Here is a 26647-nt window from a genome sequence, read left to right as displayed (position 1 = left end):
AAAGAATGCATACTTTCGCTCCAAAGATATTGAAGTTAACTAACATATTTTTCATTTACTTTATATAAAGTAATCATGCTATTTTTAAGAAGAAAACATTTTTAATAAGGAGTAATCTAAAAAGGTCTCAATTGAATATTCAATATAAAATTAAGAAAAGCTCAATGATTGTATTGCAAAAGACAATGAAACCATTTGAAGTACATCCATTAATATGTGAGGCTACTGTTTAATGGATGAACTCAAAAGATTTAATTTGTAAAATACTAATTTAATTAAAAAGCCCCTGTTTAATAGAAATTGTCCTGCAAGTTGAAGTAAAATTACTCCACTTGAGTGCAGAAAGTTCTGTATTAGAATGCAGAGCTGATTTTTATTAAAAATATATATTTTATTACTGCTTTTATAAGCAATCTTTTATTTATTACTCCCTGTCCTTCCAGTCTCCTTCCTGAATAATTAGGGTTAAAGGAATTTAAACTCAACAATAGAGAAAAGAAGAGAAGGAAAATAATAAGTTCTAAATCTTTTGGCAAAGGGACTTGGAGATGATCTGTTTTAATGCGATTGCTTAACCCCTTCTGGAAAGAAAACCTTCTGATGGAATTATACTTTGTTAAAAGTTAAAGAAAATTCTGTTGTGACTGTGTTCTTTTTCTTTCCACCCCATAAGATGAAACAAAAGCAAACAATACAAATATTTTCTATCCAGTTCACAATGAGTCTTGTCACGTTTCATCTGTTGTTGCTCAACCAGACTCTGAAATGTTATTTTTGCAGACAGTTACAGACTCCAGTGGTGACTACCAGCTCACAGATAAACAAGTTCTTTAACAGTTTAGGTCAAGAAGGCCTTTCCATTAATCGGACATTGTTCAAAATTCCCAAGGTAGAAAGTTGCAGAAGTTCAATCCTGGAAGGTGCTAAGCAGCCTCTTAATCCTGAGCTTAGTAAAAAGACTCACATTAAATTTCTTCGCATCAGGTTTAGAGTTTTTTTTTCCCGCCATTAGACAAAACAGCACAGTGGAAAAGTGAAAATCCAAACTGTCTACTTATGGGTAGGATGCCTAACCTTCGTTAACTTTCTCAATGATGCTATTTTTTTCTACTTAAACTTCTTTGTTTTCTGAAATTCTATTATTCTGGTGGTGCAGGGTAGCTGGAATGAAGCACTGCAGCAGCTTATGATAAGTTTTTGCTACAGGATCCTTCAGTATGGATTAAACCTAAAGTCATGCATGCTTTCATTGAATTCTGGAAATGAAAGATTTTATTGTCAAACTATTTTATGACACTATCTGTGTAAACCTGATGCTGCATAGTTTTTTTCCACATGCTGCTGGACATTCATGAAAAATTGATCACAGTAACCATTACAGAAAAATCTGTCTTATTGTCACAGATGCCCCTTTTTCCTTTCAGTGTTTTTTTAAACAAAATTCTAACCTAATTTTCCAACTATTTTCTACAGTAAAGCCTCCACTTTGATAAACTTACCTTTTGTTCAGCTGTCATTGTCAGACTTTGCAATCGGCCTGTCATATTTCCCAAGCTTTTTTCGAAAGCTGCTACTAGATGAGCCTGTGAAAGAAAGACAACATAGAGCAATTTTCCCACATCTATTTGATTTTTAGAAGTATGTTTTTCCTTCAAGGACATTTTCACCAGCTGTTTAATATTAGTTCAAACTCAGACTGAGCTAAGTTGGATAGATGAATCAGCCAAATGAACTCAGTATTCCTCAGGCTTCCTTAACCCCCAATGAGATTACCTCAGGTATCTCTGGAAATGAATTATGGATTTAATGCTTGGCTTTAAGTTTACTGATATATTAGCCAAAAGTAGTCTGCTCCCAAAGAGAAGTCCAGGAGCAATTATTTTCAATTACTGGACACTTCAAAACAGGAATTCAAGCACTTTATCTTGAAAACCAAACTTTAACTTCAGAAATAAAACACTTCAGAAAAATACCAAGCCTTAAACAAAAAATATCACAGTTAGTCAAATAAAATGTCATTGCTTAGTCTATTAATATTATATTGATCATGTATGTCTCTGTGTGTATAAAATATATTTTTTAAAATATAAATATAACATTTATAATGTGTGCAAATACATATATAAAACAAAATAAAATCCTGAAAACTGGAAGTCTTACTTCTCAGTATAAAAAGCAATAAAGTTGAAACAGACCAAAATATTTAAAAAAAATAAACCCTTTTTTTTTTTTTTTTTTTTTTTTTTTAAACAACCAGCATTCTACACTGTATGCAAGCTAAATTTATACAAATTGTACTTCATCAGATCTAACTGGCATTGAGCTGTGTAGGGCAAAGAGCAAGTGGTCATATAAATTCCAATAGGCTAAGCCAGCTTGTACGGCCGAGGGAAAGTAAAGATTTAATTTTTAAGGAAGTCTATTTAATCCCATCCATTTCTCTCTCAACATCAAACAGTAGAAGCATAAGGAAATGCTTATTTTCTCATTACCATCCTAAAAGTGGTAATAGACAAAGTCTCCAAACATTGGCATGTGGAAATATAACTCAAACGCACCATATTTATATGCACAAATGGATTAACTGAGCTTCCTCAGTGAGGAAATTTAGTTTTTATTATAGCAGTTCAGGCACTCACAGTGCCTGGCCAATTTTTCAGTTGCAGATTGCATGCTTTTACAAGCATAGTTGAAATTGTTTGAATGTATGTGGTTGTACTGAATCTGAGGTTTAATCAAGAAAAGACATGGGTCAAAAAGGATTTTATTCTGCATTTTAGGAGAGGGAGAAGAGCTTCTTGCCACCTTGCTCTGTATATTATCCCTCAAATAGAAGAAGATTATCATATATATAATAGTGAGCTACTTCTGCATCTCCACTTCAGAGCTGTTATACTGACGATCGACTTTTGTGTCTTGTAAATAATTTTGGGTTGCTATAAATATTTAGGTATCCTGAAATCCTCTTATTTTACTCCTATTAAACTTACTAAAAGTTTACTCCTTGTAAACTACACTATTAATATACTTAGATATACAATTACTTATGGATGCAGTGGTCAACTGACCTGCAGATGCTTTCTGCATCTGCAGGGATATCTTGGGGATAACCCTTGTGGTAAAGGACACATACCACAAGGATTAACTGCAGATAAACATAAGACTAGACAAATATACAATCTCTTAAAGATTAATTAGTAATTGTATATATTCCTATTTTAACTTCTACAACTTAGGCTACATTCTTGAAGTTATAATCTTTGATAAAATGAACCTGGAAACCTGTCAATCAATACTACAGCCTTTGTTTGTTTTTACTACTCTATTCCTCTGAGAAAATAAAAATAAGTGGCTTTTAAACTTGCTTTTAACTTTATTAATTAGCTACATGTTAAAAAGATCCAGATTTATCTATGGTGTTTTATTTCCAAAGATGATGACCACCAACCCAGAACACTATCAGAGACAAAATAGATTCACTACTACAGAATTTTAGCCAAATGTCTCTTCATTAGTTTTTTTAACAGGAAACTGATGGAGCTCACTCTTCCCTGCCTCATAAAAAATCTATGGCTTGGCTGATGGCCCATGGTTCTGTTTTACTCTGAGAATTACAGTGGGGACTGAGGGCTTGAAAGAGGAATAATTTGTTTAATTATGCATTGCTTCTGTCCTTTTCTAGAAATTAGATTGCAATAACCACAGTACTTTGGTACCAAACTATGCATAGTTGTGTGAAGTATTTTCCTATTCCATAGCTACAACTTCATCCTGTATTGCACAAGAATAGACAACAAAGAACATATAGGAAAAATTAAGTACTAAAAAGCAGCATTAAAAATGTTATCAAAGGTCACTGAAACTGTTATTTTCTGACAGCCTTTAGAGAAAGACAGCCATGTCACAAGGGTTCTTACTAAACTTCAGCCAGTGACAGAGAACATTACCTTCTTGGAATATTATACCAAACTTTTTGCATCATAAATGTAATTGGATCAAGATGATGAATTTTTTCTAACTCATTTCAAATAAAGATTATTAGATCTTGATTTCCTAAGAATAAAGAAATGTAATTCAAAGTCCCATTGACCAAAAACTATTCAAGAAGAAAATCTTTTAATTGCATTGTTCCTTACTTTAAATGTTTATTACAAGAAAGCACTCTTCTACTGAACTATTGGTTTTATATTCAGAGTAATAAACTGTTCTGTCTTTCTCCATGGTAGCTAATATTCATTTATTCAGGTGTCTAGGAGTTCAGACTTGAAAACTTAAGCAGATTTTCCCTATAGAAATACTATACAACAAAATAAGAAAATTTAGTTTGATAAAGGCTAAATTATTGGTATACTTATATGTGTGTTGAAGTATACATAAAACATATGTATATGTATATATTTCTATTTGAGATCAGGTTTTGCATTTAAACTGTTAAATGCAGAACAATTCATAAAACAATTAAAGCAAAGAGAAAGAAGTATATGTGTCTTTAATAATGTTCACCAGAAATTAAAAATTCTAATTAGAAACTTTTTTTACACTTAAAAATTTGGTAATTTATTTTGATTGGGTTGCTAATCCTCAGTTTCTGAGGATGATTTAACTTATCTAAAAGTTTCCATTCTTTCATTCTTGTAAAAATATTTATGAATTGTTTTGTTTGTTTTTTTAATATACAGCCAGTCTCTCACACCTTAGAAATCTCTGTGTTAGATTCAGAAGTTTAATTCATGGCATACAACACATCATTGCAATACTTCAAAGAGTAGCCTGAATATTACATGTGCTTTATATAATGCTTATCCTAAAGTAAAAGTGTGTCTTCAAAACTGAATGCAGTATTTCTACTTGAAAAAAAGACATCCTGGAATTAGAGTTAAGTAACTGGGAATTACTTGAAGTATGCCTGCAGCAAAATATATCCATCATTAACATGACATACATATTAGATACATAGATATACAGCTCTTAATCTGTAAATATCCTTCATGTATGAATTAATTTTGAATTCTATTAACATGCAAAATGCCCACTGGAAATAGTCAAAGAGATGTATCCTTAGGGAATGACTTCAGTGCTAAAATGATAGATTTGTTTTTAAACATTTCCTTAGCAAACTATCCCAGGCAAACCCCAAATATCTCAGCTCTCAGGTTTACAGCCTATCCTGAACATGACATTCACATATGAAACATCTGTCTTCCAACACACTTTGGGATTCGACCTGTGGCACTCGGATTTATAAAACAAAGGTAAATAAATAAAGTTCCTCCCACCTGACATGGCTGAATGAAAGGAGGTGTGAAAGGCCAGAAGAGATCGGGCTGATTGCAAGTAGCAGCCGTGGATCTGGTGACCTTTTCTGTTTGCTGCCTGCTAGCACCTTGTTGCTTGGCTGTAGGATAGCGGTTCAGAGCTGGCCAAACAAGACCATTAGGCAGCAAACCCCCTCCACTTTCCACTGGCATCCTGGCTCTACTGCAGTTTGCAAGCATGCAGCCTTCAGCTTTATACAGTACAAAGCTCTGATCAAAGTCCCTCCGAACAGGCTTGGTCAGGCTGCTCGCTGGAATTTGAGCCCTTGTCAAGTCACATACGGAGTCTGCTGGTTGGACATTTTCTGCACTGAAAACAGGCCCTTTCTGAATTAGCACTGAGATTTACCCTTCAGCCACACTGAGCCACACTTCAGCCACAGATGCCAGGGGTAAAGCAAGAATCTCAGAGAAAATCTGTAAATTAAGCAGCCAAACGACAGCTGGACCCAGCTTGAATTTAATCATATGCAGGCAAAACGCTTTGGCCCTTTGGGCTTAATCAAATGAAATAAACTGCTGAAGTCAAGACTAGAACTAGAGTCCAGCCAACGAAAACTGAACAACAAATCAAACCAAACAAGAAAATTTTTAGCAGAGTTTTCAATAATGCCTGAGAAATGCTATAACTTCCAATTGACAGATTTTGGAATAAAATAATGTACCAAGCAAAGGCTTGATTAAATATGTCAAATTTTAACTTGCCAGTCTTTTAATGACTTATATACTAATTTCACCAACAATCTTCTGTGGAGAAGCAAAGAAAGGCACAAATAGTGTTGAAATGAGCTGAATAAGGTGCTCTTTTTTTCACTTGTGTACAATACTTTTGCTCAGTTCTACAAAGGGAAATGCTAATGACAAATTCACATCAAGATGGAACTTTGAAAGAACAAGATTTCTTGGTATTAACATGTTCCTTCTCCAGACCACAGCAAGGCAAAAAGTGCTGCCTATTTTCAGACAGTGAAGGTATAGAAATTAGGAGGAGCTCAGGACTAACATTAGGATTAACGCTACGAGGAATGCATTTGTAGCAAAAGCATCAAAGCATCAGAAAGGACTGAGCATTTTTCTGGTTAGCAAAAGCACCACAAAAGATAGCCTGTTCATACAGTTCTCTGTCTGCCAGAGATGGATGTCTTGACAGAGAAGACAGGCAGTGATCAAACTTTTCCGAATTAAACTTAATGTTCGTTCAAATTTTAGCCTTACTGATGAGCAAACATGACTCAAAATGAGTAGTATTACCCATGCAGAGATTTGATTTCTTCTCTGAGAATAAATTGCATATTTTGTGATTAGGAATCTAATTCTCCTTTAAAAGGCAGTGACTGGTGAAATATGTCTCTTAGACTATAAAATAGATGATAAATGAATACACAAAAGGAACGCATTGATAAGGCAGTACAAGGTCATGAAATATAGAAAGCCCTCTAGGTCTTCTATAAGTTTGCCAAGTTAAATCAAGTGTTTGTTAATATCTCTCAGAATTTTTATGAAAAGTACTTAATATCTGGCATTTATACATCAATTCTGTAAATAACTACATTTCATTGCTTCTATCACAACTAAATAGTTGAATATACACTCCGCTTTCCACCTGGATTTTATTTCTGATGTTCAAGAGATACTTTGTAGAATTTCTTCTCATAAAGTGCTCAAAGGACTGACAGAACGAGTGCTAAAACATTTAAACAGTCTATTTTGATTGTTTGGATTCTTGTGGAAGTGTTTTAATACTTTACAAGGTCTGTACCAGAAAATTAACTCAAGACCAGGTTTATTGTGAAATATTTCTCAAATTTTTGGTTTTGTAAAGTATGTATCTCATGAGAACATCCTGCCAAAAATATTTACTCCCGACATATAGTAATCTCTACTTTTCTTTAAAGATGGTATTCATTGTGAATATAATTTTGTTCATGCCTAGGGATTTTGAAGCCTCTATATTTCGTGCTCCTGAAAAATTTAATTTTGAAGGAATTTCTACATATTGGGAATTTGGCAAGAGGAAAGATTTCTCTTGTATCACTTAAAAATGCATGTGCAAAAGGGATCAGCCTTAGGGTTTCTTATAGGTTTAGAGTTTAAAGAATATAGCCATGGAGATTGATTAGAAGGTGTGTAACAGTCAAAAGAACATGATTAAATTAACCAAATGTGGTACTTCTGGATAGGAAAACCAGATGTCTATGCATATATTGTTAGCCATCCTATTGAAAATGTTGTCCTTACAGTTAGATCCATAGAACAACCTTCTTGCTAGCTGTTCAGAAGCCCAGAGACAGCATATAGGAACAGATTCCCAACAATCCAGTCTGATTTATACAGATCGACCCAAATTTATTTCTTACCCATGCAGCTGATTTAGTTTGAGTAAAAACCAAGACAAAATACCTATTTTTAACTTGATTCAGTTTCTTTGAATTATGGATCAAATCTAACTATAGCACGGAGAATGCTCTGACATTATTGCACTTGTTGCCGTATTATAGACTACAGCATTTCTGGGCTGACTGAAAAGTGACTGAATAATCTTTCATCTCTCCCTTTCAACACAGCAGTTAGAAAAAAATGCTGGTCTTTTCTGTTCTGAGCCAGTGGAAGGAGGGAAGGGAAAACTGTTTTTCTACCTGCAGAGTAAAGAGAGGAGTGGTACCAGGGGCCTGAGTCATCATCTGGAACAGGCACTGAGCACAAGCCCACCAAAGGCAAACAGTTTAGTTTGACTGATATGACACCTCTATTTAGAATCATGAAAAGGTTTGGTTTGAGAGGGACCTTTAATGATCATCTAGTCCAACTTCTGACTGTGGGCAGACACATCTTTCACTAAACCAGGGGCTTGCTGGAATTAAGATAACTCGTCTAGATAACTCCAGGGCACTCAGAGTAGATGTGGGCATGTCTGTGATTGTGCTGTGTCACAAGCCCAGCCAGGGATCACCTTCCTGTTCTCCCCACTTCCAAGTAGAGCTGCTGTACCTCTGCATTTCTTGTGGAAAGAAAAGGGCCCTGCAGAGAACAGACTCACTAGCAAACACACCTACCCAAAGCATGCTATTTTAGCTCTTCTCTCCTCTCAGTGTGGGCTTTAGTTTGTTGCTTTCAGGATAGGTGAATGAAGAACTGCCCAAACTGGTAATGAAGGTCAGTCTAAAACATGTGAACAAAGGAACCCCATACCCAATATAGATATGCTGGCTATTCTAGCTATACATTCGCAAATGAAAAACCCAACCCAGAATCCAGATGTTGAATTTACAAACATGGCAATGTCCCACATCATCTGATTCACTAGTTCATTCCCAGTACTCAGAGGAGTCTGGCAACCTACACTGCTACAGACGTACAAATACCCACAGGTGCTCTGCAGTCATCTGAACAGAGAAGAAAGTTCTAAGCATAGCTTTTCCACATTTTCATGTGTGGAAGTCACACATGAACAAGCAGCCTTCACAGAGCTAGAGATTTTTTTCTCTCAACATGAAATAATTTATTTAAAATCAGCAGTTATTTATGAATCTAAATATTCAGGGTATCTACACTACAAAGAAAAGCACTCCATGGACTGCCCAAGGTATCAGGAAAGTGCTTTCTTGAGCTGCAAAATGATACATTTTTTTAACTGCATCTCAGATTTCCCTCGCAGTAGTAACGATAATTATAGTCTGAACTGCATTAAAAATTACAATACTACATTGTTCAGTAACTTCATCTGAAACCACATCAACATGACAGGATTGTAGCTCACTTTCTATATCTGGCATTATTTTCAGATGACACGTTCCATAACTCATAATACCAATATATGTCAATCGGAAGGAACACCTGGAAGCTCTCTGTGAAATAGTCCAGTTTTAATTACTTATATATCAGCACTGCTTTTGTAGCATATAAATCCTATATACATTTGTATACTGTGCTTCCCTTCACACCTGACTGCATTTTGCAGGGTTTGTCTTTGTGAAATGAAACTCGAATGAGTTCTATTAGAATACGCAAATCACACTTTTCTTTGGTTGTGTCTCCTTATTTTTGGCCATTTTTTATAATTGATTCTGAGAAAAGGGTGAACCTGAACAGGACAGGACTGTCACATTCAAAGTGTGGAAGCTCTCCATTTCCACTGTCTACTTTCCATTTCCACAAGATTAGTTTTTCTTGAAGCTGGGACAATATAGAAATTCAATGAAGTCATTAACTTATTAAAAAAAAACCCCTAAATAAATAAACAGCAAATGTCTCCAAGACTATGTGTTGAGTAAGAACAATTGATAATGTATTTGTTGATACTACTTATCATCACAAGCAAAAATACTTACATTTGCTGAAAGTTGAGAAGTAAGCGTAGCAACTTTCTCCTGTGATGCAACCAACTCTCTCCGTAGTTTCTGAATTTGCTAGAGAAACAACAGACTGCTGTCAGTATTTCAGCAATGTTTTTGTTGACGTTATTTTGTATGTTTTCTTGAGAGACAACCAAAAGGTTTACAATGTCTTAGCTTCAGATTTTAGTCTCAGAACTATCCAGAAATACAAATTATTAAAAGTTTTATTTCAGTGTTGCTCCAACTGTTTTCTAGCACTTAACTGGTGTATGAGCCAGGATACCAGTTAAGGGAGCACACATGGGCAAATGTTTAATTACTTTGTAATTAAAAACTCCCTTTTTTGCAAGGGAAATGTCATGGGTTTTTACCAAGTCCCACAAGTCCGAAACATATGCTTAGTGCAATCAAGAAGAGCTGCCCTGGATGTGGCCTGAGGTTTTGAAACACGAGTGCATTTGTGCACAGGTTCACTGTGCCTGACTGTAGACATGATGCAACCAGCATATGTTGAAAGTCTACATCAAACTAAGATAATGTGAAAAATGTACTCTCATGCTGCCTAACATGAAGAAGGCTTTGATGGCTACCTCAGACACAATTTTTTTCTTTATGCATGTCTAAAATTAGGTGAGGTAAAGTAGTATTTTTTTTTCTCTAACACATGCTTCCTACAGTCCCTGAAATTCAAACATGCAACCTCTTTAAATCTTATATAGTATTCAAAAACCTGCTTACCAACTTAAAAAAAAAATAAATATAGCTTTAAATGTGCTTGTTGACGTAAAAATAAACTCAAGACTCTTTTATCTTTTAATGAAAAACAGAATCCTTAGGAAAATATCTGTTTCCATTTCAGCTGGGGTAGATACCTAACATGAAGCTCGCACATCATTTTGAGCTCATTTAACCCTATTTGAGATCTTACAGGGACTTCTGGGCACTGTATTGAAATCAAGCACAGCACGGAGTTTCACTTTGAAAAGCCTTTCATATTCAAATGTAAATTATTCCAGACAAGAGAAGCAAAATGGGTAAAACCAGCCTAGGAAAGGGAACATTTACAGTCACTAGTAAAGACCATTGCAATACTTTAGTTTTATGACTCCCATGAAAACCAACAAGAAATACTGCACAAGAAACACGAACATGTTCCTGTACTCCTGTAACTCAAAAATAGCTCAGTCATTTACACTAGCTCAGTGCAACAGGGGCAGATTATCGAGCTGTTCTCCATCCTGGACTGACCCTTTTATTTTTTCAAGTTTTCTCTTTGATTTTTAAATGCAATTATTTGACATTCCGGCTTAGGCTACACTTTCATCATTTCTTGCAAATTCACAAAGGTAGGTCTCATGAAGTGCTGTTCAACATCTTCTGTAAGAGCATCTCAAGCAGACCCAGACACTGAGAAAACACTATGTAGAAATACACAGGAAATAAATGTTGTTTAATTTTTATATTCAGACCTACATAAAGGCAGTAAAATAAGGAACTGGAATTTACACCACTGAGCAATAACATGCCTCTTAAGCTCCTTTGTTTTAACTTAAAGAGACGTGAGCTTAGACTAAATTATATTGAAATATTCTGCAGCAAGGAGGGAAGGATATGTTTATTTGTTCAATTTCCTCAAAATATCTTTTAGTTGACTTTTTCTTTGATGAAGAGTAAAAATAGAAGCAGCATAAATGCAGGAGTTGAAGGCATGTAGCTCTGTGAAGTGGAAATGCACCCCTTGGTGCTGTATTTTATTGCAGCTACTCTTTGGTGCCCTTTTAATACAACCAGGACTTCATTTTGAGAAAGGCTGTAATTGTATCCAGCTGCTGACCCAGGCTTGTCACCCATTCTTATACATTGTGAGGAGAAAGAAGCTATTTTCCATGTCAAATTTGATTTATATCTGAAATCAATCTGCATTGCTCTGAAATCCATCAAAGTGGTCAGTTTCAGAAATTCAATATAATTCAAAATGGGAGGGAGAGAAGTTCAAAGCGATCATTTGAAGTATTTTTCCTACTGAAAGGCAGCACCTTACCTTGAATTGCACAGTCCCTTAGATCCTGCACAGAGTGGTATTAAGTCTGAAATCAGACCTATCAACTCCTCCACTCAACACCCAGTTCGCATTGATTCTTTTCATCTTTCCAGAATGACAGCCAGGAGGCTTTCTTCAGCACAATGCTAAGAAAACACCTTCTAGTACACTAAAAGCAGCACCAGGTTTCCACCAATATTTCTTAAAAGGTGATGCAAAGACACAGGGTGTATTTTCCCTACCAACTACGCAGTTTAGCCAAAGCAGGTAAACAATAAACTATAAAATAATGTAAGGCAATACAGAAGGGTAAAAATGAAGAAATGTTCTTACCTCTGAATGTGCCTTTTCTTCTGCCTGGAAGAAAACGAAGAAGAAATGGCTTAGAATCAGTGTGCAACATAATTGCGGTAATAGAACATAAAAGCCAGCCACAGTGAAATGAAATCAATAGCTTCACACATCCATAACATTTAAGGAAGGTATCCAGTAAAAACAATAAATGGAACTCTTTTCAACTTGCTTGGCAACATTCCAGCTGAAATCCCAAAGAGCTTGCCAGCGTACTGAAAAAATGAAATGGTGGAGAAAGGGAGAGCAGGAGCAGAACTGCAGAAACTGCAGCTACATTTCTAAGATACAAACAAAAATTTACTACGCTCTCACTGCATGGGCCTTAGTCTGACACAAAAAAACATTTATGCTGCAATGATTATTAGGACTCCTGGATTTATATTTGTTTTATACTGCATACCAAGACATGTTCCTAATATGATAATAAGTAATCTCTGATAAGAGAAGTTGACAGCATACCTGTAAAACATACATTGGGAAAGGGGAGGGGAAATTGCATTTTAATGTAATTTCTTACACACAGAGTACTGACCAAAATATTGAGGGTTATCAAGGCATGTTAAAGTTTTCAATTAAACTTGCTAATATTATTTAATAATTTAAGTATTTTCCATATTGCAATGTATTGTGTCATATATTGAAACTTTTTACTCAGAAGCCTTTTTCAACAAGCTAAGAGACTAAACCACTGCAAGGCAAACCTTTGAAAGTCATTCAGTTTCTAAGCATTGGATCAGTTCGATTCAGGAGACATTTGGTGGACAGATAAATCTTGCTTCAGTGGGATTCTAATGGGAAAGAATGGCATGCCACGAGAAAGGAACCCTTTCATAACATGAAATAAGAATCAGTTGATGTACTGGAAATCAATCCACCCCATGGTATGAAGTGGCCCACATTCAGAGAAGAAGTCTACATTATCTGGAAGAGAAGTAAGCAGTAGAAGGAAAATGTAGGTAGAGCAACTATCTATAAATAACATTAGAAACACCAAGAAAACCCAGGGTAAAGGTTCTTCAAAAGTTCTCTGGCATCGGTCTATGTATCTTGTTCGGTGTTATTACAGATTAGTATAGCTAACTTTGAGCCTCTATTAGGCACCAATTTTGGGCTGTTAGGATTTTAGATTTGTAATAGAAATGGTTTTTTTGCTTTACCTTGCATAAGGGCAGAAGACTTCTGGAAAATGCCTCTTTCCATACATGCTTATGTGTTAGCAGTCACTAACAGACTGTGATGCTATGATGTTTGCCTTGGCCACACGTAGAAATGCTTTTGGCTGATACTAATCTAATACCTGATACATCACTATTTGAGGATGATTTAGTATAATGAATTTTTTGTTTCCCATCACAGATGTGACACATTAACTTTCTGATCAACGTTTACAAAAAAAGAGATCTGCTTACAGGAAAAAAAAATTATATTTTATTCCCATTATTGTTACATCAAATATGTAGTGCATGGAAGGTCACAAAGGCATTGAGATTACAATGTCCTCTGATGATTTTTTATGTGACAACAAAAGCAAAAAATTAGGATTGGTGACTTTTTTCTAGAACTGCCATGTGGGGATACGGTCCTTGTCCTTGGAGCACCAAACCTGCTGATGAAGGCACTGCTACATGTCCTTACCACACAACTCCCTCAATGCACAAGGAAGTGTTGCCTCTTCCCGAGTTCAGAGAGGTGGCTCTCAGAAGTTAGATTTTGTGGACAGTGAAGGAAGTAAATGAATGAGAAAGACCAGGATTTTGGGCATCCTACCAGCTTAAAAAAATAGAATCTGACAACCAAATGCATCTTGATAGTTTTTACTTAAGTTTATGCTTACACCAGGGTAACCCAGGAGTCAGCCATTGTTCCAATAGGCTCTAAAAGGAAAAAATTCTTTTTCTCACTCTACTTCTGTGTTATATGCATGCATCCCATCCTTGCAAGGATTAGTTTTCTTTTTTTGAAGTCTTAGAATATTAGGGTACAAATGACATAGAACTCCTCTGAGCATGGCCTAGCACAATCAATGTAGCATAGGGAGTCAGTGTAGCTAATGCTGAGAGCCAGTGCAGGAAATTGGCAATTAACTAAATATGGGAAAATTTAAGTGTTTCACCTACTGAGCAGGAGGAGACTGAAACAGGAGACAACGTATCATATTTTTTTTCAATTACTCACAGGTCTAAATGAATTGAAACTGCCAAAACTGAATCACTTTATTACATCTGCCCACATGGTATATTTTTCTGTGAAACAAAATGGATGTCTCTGTACATGCATATCTCTATGAGCTAGATTTCCAGTCTATGCAAGTCAAGTCCTAAAAACCCAAATGCAAGCCAATATACACAGAAAAGAGTAGTGAAGGAAGAACGTCTGCATCATTGGACTTATTCAATGGCAGAAAATAATAAAATGTCTCTTCTGAGCCTCATATTCTAATTCTCTAAGAATCAATCTTCAGAGAATAACTTGAAGATTTTCAACTATCCTCTGGTAATTATACATGAAGGTCTTGATCTTCATGTAGTACTTTGATTGAATTTCGCCAGTGATCAGGTCACAGAAAACACTAGCACTAAGGCTTAAGACAATGCTTGAGAAATCTAATAAATACATTTAATTGAGATAACCCTGTGAAGCTATCCCATTTGCTCTCCTCTCAACTGATGTGATACTGAGTGTTAAACTTTTCAGTTTCCTACTCCACTTGTGCGTCATCTTTTGACTAATTGCTGAAAAGTTTGAACCATTTTCAAAGAGGGGTCAAGCAGAAGAAATTTAAATCAAAAATCTTTGCTAAAAGTCAGTCCTAGTAATTATTTTATACCAATTTATGTCTGGCCCTTTTCAGATTTTTCTGCAGTTTCCATTATCTTGCCTACATAATCCATTGCTTAAGGAGTGGGGCTCAGCTGCAATGTGAATTCACAGTCAGAAGATATTTATAGTATGAACCTGGGTAAACAGTTTAAAGTTTATTTTGCAGGGAAAATACCACTCTTTAATATCATGGGGTTTAGTTAATATTTCCAAGATACTCTGTTGAAATACAAAAGGTTATATAAATAGTAAGTATTAGTAAATTCTTCCCACATTACACAATATCAGAACACAGATATTTCAGAGTTACTTACTGGGTGCTGAAAGCATCCTGTGTCACTTTAGAGCTTGATTTTTCTCATCTATTAGTTTCATAACATTCTTCTATAATTTGACATCAAAGCTTGAATTATAATGTTTGACACACCTTCCCATGCAAACTGATTGTTGTGTCTCATAGACAGGAAACAGTTCTAAAGATTTTTTCAACCACCAAAACATAAGTGAGAAGCTTAACTCTGAATGTAAGTCATGCCTCACATGTGGGCGTTCTACACCTCCCCTCTCCTGCTTCCAAATAATTCAGGACTGGTCTGGACTAGAATGGTTTGCAACTTGCAGTTTAAAGCCTGTAAAAACCTAAAGCAAGTGTACTTGATGTTTTAGATATGCCCTTGAAAGAACCTTTTTGTGATTAAACAGAGCTAGAAGAGGCACCATTTGCACGGATACAACATACTTCCCAAGCTAACTTGAGTTTAGCATTGAGACAGAGCTACCAGTGCTACAAATGCATCGAACTGCAGGAGCTTGGTACTCCTAGGCAAGAGCTGGCTTTGGCTCTGGGTAGAGGAGTCCATGTCTGGAATGTCAGCTGACACTATTCAACAGCTGGACATATGGAGAGGACACACACTATTCATGAATGCATGGGGTGAAAGCAGGTGAGTGGGCTGCTCTCCTGTGAAAAGGGGTTACTGCAGCATGTAGGTTTAGTTAGTGAGGAGGTTGCAAAGCAACTGCTGTGTATCAGCAAGGGAACGTCCAAACATGTTCAACTACTCCCTTGTTAGTAGAACAACCAAAGCTATAAATGATGCAAAATATATAAAAAAGCCCGAATAAGATTATTTAAAAAAAAAAACCAAAAAACAAAAAAAAAACCCCAAAAAACAAAACAACCAAACCAAACAATAAAATACAGGAAAAAAATCAATCCCAGAATAACTTCTAGAGACAGAAACAGATATTACTCATCTAATCAACTTAACTAATAAAGATTAAAGTTTTAGAAAGTTATTCTCTTCTCTTTGTAAATAACATCTAAATGCTACCACTTGCAAGAAAAATCAGTAGACAATTAAACTCCAAATTACATCTCCCTTCCACTAAGGCAATCTTGTGGTTTTCAAGAAGTTTACCTCAAACAAGGCCAGGATAGAAACAATTTTCTAAGTTATGCACTAGCTGAACGTAAGCAAAATGACTCAAAATGGTCAACTACAATAGCAAAAGGACCCCCATAAGAGAGGCATTCTTAGACTTTCACCTTCTTTTTAGCTTTCAAAATGTATACTGGGTGATTTTAAACATTAATAAGCAATTCACATAAAAGGTAAACATAATGTTTTCTAAAATAGTATGCAGTAGTACAAAGCTGAAAACAAACATTCCTACTTTATTGTAGCAAAATTCTAATTCTCCTAGATCTCAAAGTATTGAAATTTTCACAAGCAATGAAAAAGAACAGAGGCAGGCAGGACTTTTTTCTAAAATATCAATACTCACCGTAGAGTAGAGGGAGGATGTGCTGGAGACAAGTGATAATGAGGACCCATGTACTTTAAGAAAAGGAAAATAACATGAAATATTGCTGAAAGCACAAAACTTCCCCCATGTAGCTCAATAAGTAAACAAATTTTTAAAATGAGAACCAATATTCTACAAAGAGCAATTATGAGCTATCAGTATAGAATAGCTATTGATAGATTTCCCTGCATTTAGAAAGATTGTCCGACACAGAAAAAAACATTTTCCTGTATATGGGGCAGATGAGTGAGCCAATGACATTTCGTATTATTATCAGCAAACCAAGCATCACTTTTGTTGCTTTGAGAAGAAATCACTTGATAAATACACTCTTCAGAGAAACCAGAAATCGAGCTGTTTATACACCTCTCCTAAGCTGAGCAAATTATTTTGGTAAGAGACTACGCTCTGGAAAACAGTTCACATTCTGTGGGGTGAGCTCCCAAGCTTTCTTCAGAAACGCTGACCTGTGTAGTTGTAGTCTATGGGAAGGGTTAACTGTGAGGGGGAGTGACATATTTCCCTTAATCCTCAGTGGAGTCAGCCTCAAGAGAATTGAGTGAATGTTGCAGGACTGCACTTTAAGAAATGGGGCTCGTGGAAATGGCAAATGAAGACTAGAACTAAAAAAAAAAAGCCCCTTCTGCTTCTGATGACTCTCCTGAGGAAGGCTATACCTAGAGATAACTTCAAGGATTCTAAATTTCATTACCTCTTTATTTTTGTTTTACAAAATTTTAAAAAAATATTTATAATTTGCCAGGGTTTGATAAAAAAAAATGTATTTTGCTTTAATAGCTACCTGTCTGCAAAAAACAGACATTAAAGGAATACTTGGTTTAGCCAAATGGACTTTAAATCTAGTTTTGTATTTACAGAAATGTGGTACACTGACCATTGAAATGGAGTGGCTTCCAGTGTTTGTTTTTCAGTCTCTGGTTTAAATGTCTGAGCTAAACTGCATTCTGCACTCAATACACCATGGCTGTATGCATTACCTCACTTTTTTCATGTTAACCTTCCTCAGAGCTCCTATCTTAAAATACATTTGACCTTCTAACAGCATCATTTCATGTTAATCTCTAATGATCGTAAACTGCTGAAAACTGTTTATTGCTGTTGCATTGACTTTCATTTACTCAGGTTGATCACAGTTATCCACTCCAGCTGGATATGAAACAGAACCAATGAAACAGCTTTCATCAAACCCACTGGTGGCCCATTACTGAAATTCTACATTTTTCTATGCATTAATTACTTTGTTTTCTCTATTATTCTCCAGTGTTTCCTTTGATAATTCTGTTCCTCAGCAAAGGGTCTGTAGTCAGCTCTGTCCTTGAATTATGTGATACTCTTCTGTGCAGTCAGCCATCCTCTCTGTGCTGACAACTCACAGCTTGAGTCGTCCTGCACCCTGCTGCTAGTATTACATACCCAGATGTCTGCCTGATATATCATCTAAAATACAGTAAAATGAATCAAAAAAGTAGAAGCATTATTTGTCTGCTGTTTTATCTAGGCCTTTTTTTTCTCCCTTTTATCTCATAACTATGACCTTTGGGGCTAAGGCAAGACCTTTTTAATTTGCCTATTATAAAGATGATTTACATTGCCATCACTTAGCAGTAAACAAAATGAATGTTACAGAATGAATTGCATGGAATTTCACTGGTCTTCTTTGTTTAATTAGAGCATTTAAGGACTTTGCACTCATGGGAATTTTGCAAATAATCAGATTTACCAGAAATGTTAGTCAGAAGAAAATGTTACAGTGCATTTAATTAGGAGTTGTCAGGTTCTCTGTGGATGAAAAAAAGAGCAAAACCCAAAACCAAACAAATATTCACCAAGACCCATATGTTGCAGATAGCTTTAAAGACAGCAGACAGTAAGAGTCTGCATAAAGTAGTGAGGTCAGTTTAAATTACAAACTTTCAATAAAGAAATTCACATGGTGTTTGCTGCAGGAGGCTGTAGGAAAGTGGGGAGTTTAAATGACTACAAAAGAAAGGAGATGTTAAGCAGCACTGTTGTTTAGGGAAAAAAAAAAAGGAAGCACAGAAATAGGACTAAGAAAGCAGAGAAACACAGTAGACAAGGTATGTTCAGACATTTTGGATTTAGAAGAAAAAATAATAATTTTCCAAGAATGGCTTCCTTTGCTTCATAATTTCTCATAGAGGTTTTGTATATGTATGAGATACATACAGCATTGCTTATTACTGGGTGAAAGTAAAACTTCCATGTTTCAGGATAAGAAAGGCTTGTGAGTCCAACTCAACAGGATCAATAAAAATTTCTCAAAATCATTTAAGTTTCTGTGGTGCAGAAGAAATTCTTTAAAATTTTACTATGCTGTGGACATCTATTTTGGGACATGTTTGCCAATCTAAGTAGTTATTCAGTCTTACCTTCTTCCATGCTGTCCCTGAATGAACCAGAATGACTGATTGCTCGTGGTCTCTCTTCTAAGGATGTAGCACTGCCACACAGTTGGGAGTCATCATAGAGATCAAAGGAAGTGTCTTGTGCAGGGATGCTGTTTGAACGCATCATGCTGGGTCCAGGAAGGTTAAACTGTGATAGGTTGGTTGGACTCACTGGAATAAAAAGCTTTATTAATGAAGTACGTTTCCATTAAGTGAATTTTGCTTCTGCACAAAATTGCAATGTAGGACTAGCATGGTTAGGTGGACTTCATGCTGTGGAGGTAATAGAAGGCTTTTATTCCTACATTTAAAGTTTCAACTAAAAGGTGGAGCAGATGGCCTGAAAGGAGCTGGAGCTGGATGACATTGATCCTCTAAAACACATGGTAACACTAAGACTGGTGTTAGTGGTATCTGAACACCCTTTGGCAACCCATAGAAAATCAATGGGGGAGATTCAAAAGTTAAAAAGGAAAAAGAAGTCGTAAGTATTTTTATAAGCAGCTCTTCTAATAATTCATTATGTGTATTTTATAGTTATATACCTGTATTACTGACTGCTGTTAAGGCCAAAGTTTGTTTGCATATACAAGACATTTATCCTTTGATTTTCAGGAGCACCCACCACTATACTAGGTTAAATATTTGTCCAAAGGCCTCAGCTGAATCTCATCCTAATAAACAGGTGAAGTCAGACACGGTTGAAATCAGGAACAGCGTTGATGAACCTACTTTAAGCTTTCACAAAGCTCTTTTGCCAGTGTGAAGGAAAGCCTGGCTATGGTTCTCCTGGACTACACAACCTCAATGCCTAGAAAAAAAGCTAACTGTCTAGCCAAATTCAGCCTCAGTATTTGGACTTTTATTTTAGATCATCCAAGATGTGTCCTAAGTTATGAACTACCAGGACAGCTGTGTTGTGAGAGCAAATTATTCCATAGGGCTATGAAAACTGAAATAAAGCAAAGGACAATGAAAAAATAAATTTTAAACCCCATGATCTTATTTCTCTCTATCATGAGTTCACAAGAACTATGAACAAAAAGAAAATGAGATAGAAAATAATATAGTGAAAAAACACTGCTTAGAACTGTGATACAGAAAAATCTGTGTCTAAAATTACAGGAAGAAAATTAAAAGCAGTGGCTTGTTTAGCAAGGATCCAATTTCATTTTTAAAAGTAGCTTAGCTCAACTTCTTTTCCTGTGTGTAGTAAAGACTAACAGGTGTATGTCTGATCAAATTTTTTTGAATGGTCGTAACCTATAGATGCCATAAGCTGTGACAGAGAGATAGAACTCTTAATTCTTCAAAGGATGTTAGTAATTCCTTACTAGGGGCCTAAATCATAAAAAGCTCATTGTCAACCTAAGCATGTGTCAAGTACAGTGGAGATAAGTGGGTTTTATTCAGAATTTAAAAAATAAATAATTCTATAAAAATAAACTTGTGTTGGATTAATTTGAAACAATATTCATAAGAACCAAAGATAAACCTTGGTTCATAATCCAATAAAACTGCAATGTCACTCACATACCAAAATACTATATTGCATTCAAGGACAGGTTTGGATTTGGCCCAGTGCAGTTAGAGCCAGGTCCAGCTACTGAAACACACTGAAAAGGACTATCTCAAAGCAAACCTCTGTGTAGGAAAAATGCAATGTTTTGTTTCTGACATTCACTAAAATCACTGGAAAGAATCTAACTGACTGTGAAACCTAAAAGATGAATAGCTTTGAACTAGAAGCTAATTTCCAGCTCTCCCTCAAAATTTATCTCTTTAGTCAAGTCATAAAGAATCTCTGCTTCTTTTCTTCCTCTGTGCAAAATAGGTGGCACCCCGACCCACTTCATTAACCACACTGTGAGCTTCCCCTCATTAGTGAGGTTCAACAATATGGTGATGACGATGTTAAAAATAAACTACCTAGTCTGGCAGACTGAGAAATATGTACAGCTGAATTTTATGGTTCTATTACAGAGGGGGAGAAACAGTGAAGTGAAACAGCATTTACCCAGGTTGGAAAAGTGATATTTTCCAGCTGCAGATGAAGACATAGCTGAAGGAGAAACAAGCGGGGACTGACTGCCAGTGTCTTGCAGGCCTCCAGTTGAATGGGAGCGCAGCCATTCCTTGCCTTCCTCCTGACTTGTCTGCCGGGATGATGGTGTATATCTGAAAAACCACAGCTGGCATGCTCAAGACAATGACAAGGTGATGTCTTAGAAAGAAACAGCTGTCACATAAATACCCTTCACCAGTTACATAGAACAAATCCCTAGGAAAACATCAAGTCCAGTCAAATGATTATCACCAGAGATTTTAACTAGGTACAATTTAACACTGGGTTACAACGAAAACATACAGGACTTGAACCCCCCTTACTCTTCATCCCCCTCCCCAAAACAGCATTCCCTTCTTTTGAAGAGACAGGATGATAAACAATAGCAGACAGACAACTGAGCTGACAGAAAAGGACTTCAAAGCTATAGGAAGTGTACAGGCTGATGCAAAAGCTTGGAAGCTGTATGGTTAGGATGGGGAATGGGCAGAATAGAAGCCAAGGAACATTAGTAGCCACTTCCAAAATGACATCTGTCACACAACATGTGGGCAATTGATTAGATGACAGGAGTGAAACAGATCAACAACTCTGAAAAAGGAGTTTGCATTGGTAATGACAGCTACTCATGGTCATATGCACTAGGTCTGCCACTCTGAATGCTACTGTGTCCTACCCCAACCTGAGGGGAGGGAAAGGGACAGGAAAAATAAACAATTAGCAGAAACAAGTTCTCTGGAAGGAAGAAGTTTGGCAATCAAATAATTAATCAACTGCTTCCTATGGTAAACCAATAAAACAAGTGCAATGTAAGCTGTGGGCCAAGAGGAAGAACTGGTAACTCACTGGTCCAGCCTTGGCTGAGCTGGAAGAAGGGCAATTCTGGCAGTGATTAAACATTAAAATGTGCAGACAAAGAGATTTGTTCTCAGCAATGTCTGAAAATCTGAATGACATGCTTCATTCAGACAATATCCTGCTAAGAAATGAACACTTTCTTTGCTACTGTCATGAGCCATCAGTGTTCCCCAAAACAGCAGAGCAGAAAGGGCTTTTGATATTCTGGCTTCAGGCTTGTGAGGGACAAGTGTTTCTGCTTAGAGAGAAGATTAAATGAACATGTATGTTCTTGTGTTGTGCTTGGGGTTTTGTGCAATATTTTACAGCAGTAAACCATCTTGTCCTTATTAAATATTTACTTCCTTTCTCCTTTCAAAAATACAGCTATGATCTTTGCCTATAATTGTGGTAAAGTACAGAGTTACTGAGTGGTTATCAGATTGGAAAGACAGTAAAATGAGAATTCAGGATCCCAGTTTTGGACTGGGATCTCTGCACATTAAATCAAACTGATTTTTTTTCCTGGGCTAACTGATCATTCTTATATGCCTATAAGCACTATTCCCACTCCAATTCACTTTCAGCTTTCAGCCACCATTACAGCTGTACAGCCACAAACGTTGATCATCCCACAGTATCCTCACAGGGTCCCTATTATGCCTTAAATGTCTTCCACCTTTTCCATTCTCTCCAAATCCATAGTGATTGTTAAGTGATTATAAAAAATTTGACTAAATTCTTATTAAGGAAGAGCTAGTGCAGAAGGTCAGAAAGTGCATTATAGTGACAATAGTTTAGCACTATCTTAAAATTTCATAAATATTTATTCCTAACTCATGAGATTTAATGGTGCAATCTCAGTTATTGGAAAGCTGCAGTGTCTGTGTGCATACACATATATCCTTGCTTGCCAAATCTTCTTCCTGGATTGGGGAGATGGGCCTCCATGCTTCGTGAGACTAGCCAAGTTACATAACGATTTACTCTTTTCACCACGGAGGAGAGAAGAGGGTGGATAAATTCTGTTTTCTGTGATGAAGACAGAATTCAGTGAAGAGTTAGTAGCAAAGTTGGACTCTGTATTGCTGGATAAGGACCAAGAAAACTGTATGGAGCAACACGTATTTTATACTTACAAACCTTGGATAGTAAAATTAGTATTTTCTAGCCCTACCCTTCAATAGCTCTCCAGTTCAAATTGCATGAGTCCAAAGTCAGATCCACCTCTAAAAGCTTGTTTCTCTCCATAATGTTTTCAATAATTAGTCCTATTGAATTGCATAAATATATTATTCTGTCTCTTTTAGCTCTCCAGAATTCAATGCCTTTTAAGATTCATTCCATAAGGAAATGATTCCTAATAGTATTTACTTTCCATGGTATATCTTGAAAGGAGATTTATTCCTTAGGCAGACAGGAAAAAAATAAGTCCATTGTTAAAATTTACATTTTCTTGTTTGAATTGAAATTCCAAGAACTCTGTTGTAAACAGGATCAACAAAAGGAGAAAGAAAAATAAAGGCAGCATAGAAAAGGTTACAAGAAAATAGAGAAGCAGCAGTCATGCTCAAAAATATATATACCTTAATCCCTTTTTGGGTAGTGTATTTCTGTCAAGCTGCATGCTGTTAAAACAAAAAAAATCCCTAAGGACATACAGTAAACAGGACTATTCAGAATAACAAATTTTAAAGCTCTAGGTTTGTGTGAATAACAGAAGGTCATTTAATGCCTTTTAATATAACTTTCATGATAAATCCTTTACTCATTGGAAGGAATAGGACATGGACTGCTGCACATTCATTTTTCATCTAGACTGCTCTGGGCTGGGTCAATAGTAATTTGGAGACTGTCCAAGTCAGAAAGAAGTGCTTCTTTACCATTTCTAATTTTTCTACAGCTTTGCTCTGCAATCTGTGTGAGAATCATATGGTCACAGTACGAACCTTCATTTTTCACAGTTGCTTATGATAAAGCAATAGATTTCCAAAAGAAATGAAGGTTGTGGCACCTGCTAAGAGGCAGCATGGCCTTGCCAGAAGCCAAATGACAGCTCTGCATGCAGAAATATGTCCAAAAAATTCAGACACTTGGCTTTCTGTTGTTGAGGGGCTCACACAGTAAGGCAATGGTGGGGACAATGAAAAGTGGCACCAGAGCAATGTTGTTCCATTTTGCTGCACACAGTGTGAGAGTGGTGGATTACCCAAAATACAAGGATGGAGTTTTCCTCAGTTAAACCCCATCACTAGAAGAGCACCCAAGTGTATAGCCCTCCTTCCAAGTGTCATTTCAGCATTTCATCATAAAGTCTTGGTAAATTGGCCTCTGGTCGGTGTGGGTTGAACCAGTTATCATCAAGTATTGCAAAGTTCTCTCCCTTTCGAACATAGCTTAGTGTCACCATATGGATTAAATGGCAAAATGGCTTTTGAAAGCTTCTGTATTACATATCATAATCACACCTCTGAGAGCAGCAGTAACTTAGGACCCTTGCCACCCAAGAAGTACCCTTATTAAAGGTGTTTCCTATTGTGCTGTGGGTGACAGGAGTCCTACTGTCATGTATCCTCGATCCTAGTAGATAAAGGCAGTGAAAACACTGATGGCATAGCCAATGCATTACTATCAGGGGCTGGGCAAGTGGAAGCAAACTACTCTTACCACCAGGAAATTTTACAGACAATTTTACTGGTTAAATAAAGGGCCCTGTTCTGCATTTGGAGAAAGCAAATGGAAGGAGAAAATCAGCAGTATTTCAGCACAGGCCCAGCTATCATGGTCCGTGTGAGAGTAGTTGCATATCAGACAGAAATGCTGTATTTTCAGCATTTTGCTCCCAACATAACTAACAGGACCTAGAATGGCTTGCAAAAAGAAAACATAATTTTGAATGAATGATTCACTTTTTTTTTTCTTCACAGAGAAAAATGGGGCCTTGATGTTCCTTTATTTACCTTTATGCACCTCTAAATTTCAAGATGAATAAACATGATCATAACACCAGTTTCTTATGCAAACACTTAAAAGTCCAAATGAACAATGCATTTTCCAATATTACTTTAACTTGGAGATATATGTATTTAAAAGTAATCTATAGCACATTATCTAAAAATAAGGGAGTCAGTTCTCCTTTAAACCAACCCACAAGCCAAAAGGCATGCCAGTAGTAAAAGTAAGTTAAGAGTGACCATAGGATTTTCCAAAAATCTTTGAATTCAGATGATCAAATGAAATAGGGATGAATATTCCTCAACATAAACATGGAGTTATTGCAGCTACATTAAAGTGAGTGTAGCAAATGCTCATTTTGTGTTTTTAAAATAATAAAGCTTACAAAGATGCTCCTAGACTTTAGCTAATTATATGAAACCATTAAGCATAGTTTCATGTAACTATTACTTCAGACCAATAACTGTCCTTATCTTTTTATATCTGAAATCATTCATCCACCAAAAGCTGGGTTCATTGCTTCCACAGAAACTGGACTTTTGGTAAATAGAACTTAATTTACCTCACATCTCTAAAGTTGATAATGATGATAAAGACAGTCCTTTCCTGAAAGAAGCAATGCATACGTGGACAAAGAGCATTATAAAGTGAGGATGAGAATATAATAATATTCCTGATATTTTCCCCTGACATGTAAACTGGAAAAAGCAATCTTGCAAAAAGATGAATGAAAATGTAGGCTGAAATTATCAAGCCAAATGTATCTCATTCTCTTTTGTTTATTTTACACTGCTGAAACTCACTGCAACTTCTATGAGGGAAATTACAGGAAGCCTTACATGCCTCATTTTTCTACCCGCCCTTGGTGATGAGGTTATCTTGGGAAAGGGCCATAATAGCATATCCTTGATCTAAATCTATCTCTTTCAGAGCTGCTAGGGAATAAAACAAATTATTGCAAGCTAAGAAACAACTAGAGAGCTCCATGACAGGCTGGGCCAAGCTGATATGGGTCTTACAAATTAGTTTCTACAAAGGCTAGGCATATAAGAGAATTCGATACATGATGCACTATTTCACACTTTAAAACCACAACTATCAATTATGATATTTTAAAAAAATGGAAAGTCTTGAAGGGTTTAAGTGGATTTCAATGCATTTTCATAGCACTCAAAACTAAACATTCTTTTAAAGCAAACTAGAGAAAGCCAGTCATGTAACCAAAAACCACTTCCACTCTGCTAATCTTAAAATGCAGCTATTACTGCTGTTATTTCTATATTTCTGCATTTTTATGCCTTCCTTGCTGTGTCCTTCAGAAGAAAGTTAAAGCAGAAGAAAGTTAAAATTTGCAATGCTCAACAGCATTTAAGGGTTTGAAAGAACTACTGGTCATGCGTCCACCTGGAAAGTTTTACAACTAAAACACTAATATTTTCAATCAACCCCAGAAGATGTTTTTATTTTAGAGTACAAGTACTTGCATGATTATTTTAATCCTTCTAAATTGCTGTAAGGTAAAATACAAGTGTCCTCCCATATAGGAGGACATATCCTATGACAGTAGAATTAGACTTTTCTAAATATTGCTAGTGCAAAGCCAGCAAAAGGCCTAAGAAAGATGCAAAATCTGCCTTCTGTCTGAAAAAAATAAAATTTTGCTTGCTTTTACTGAGTCTACTTTCTGG

The 26647-nt window shown here is 36.2% G+C and overlaps 1 protein-coding gene across 1 annotated transcript in view; it reads right to left on the bottom strand.

Annotated features, from left to right (window-relative positions):
- NAV3 (neuron navigator 3) overlaps window positions 1-26647 on the bottom strand; it is a 182246-nt gene that overhangs the window by 27099 nt on the left and 128500 nt on the right. Inside the window, exons 15-21 of the mRNA XM_041409852.1 lie at window positions 23591-23632; window positions 21120-21280; window positions 19085-19273; window positions 16653-16705; window positions 12024-12047; window positions 9644-9721; window positions 1500-1583 (exon numbers count right to left, since the gene is read on the bottom strand). Of these exons, the coding sequence (XP_041265786.1) occupies window positions 1500-1583; window positions 9644-9721; window positions 12024-12047; window positions 16653-16705; window positions 19085-19273; window positions 21120-21280; window positions 23591-23632 (631 nt within the window). The remainder of the gene's footprint in view (window positions 1-1499; window positions 1584-9643; window positions 9722-12023; window positions 12048-16652; window positions 16706-19084; window positions 19274-21119; window positions 21281-23590; window positions 23633-26647) is intronic.

This window comes from Onychostruthus taczanowskii, unplaced genomic scaffold (assembly GCF_017590055.1).
Source record: "Onychostruthus taczanowskii isolate IOZ18803 unplaced genomic scaffold, ASM1759005v1 scaffold31, whole genome shotgun sequence".
Taxonomy (NCBI): Eukaryota; Metazoa; Chordata; class Aves; order Passeriformes; family Passeridae; genus Onychostruthus; species Onychostruthus taczanowskii.
The sequence above is the reverse complement of the archived record's forward strand: the minus strand, read 5'-3'. Positions and strand labels throughout refer to the sequence as shown.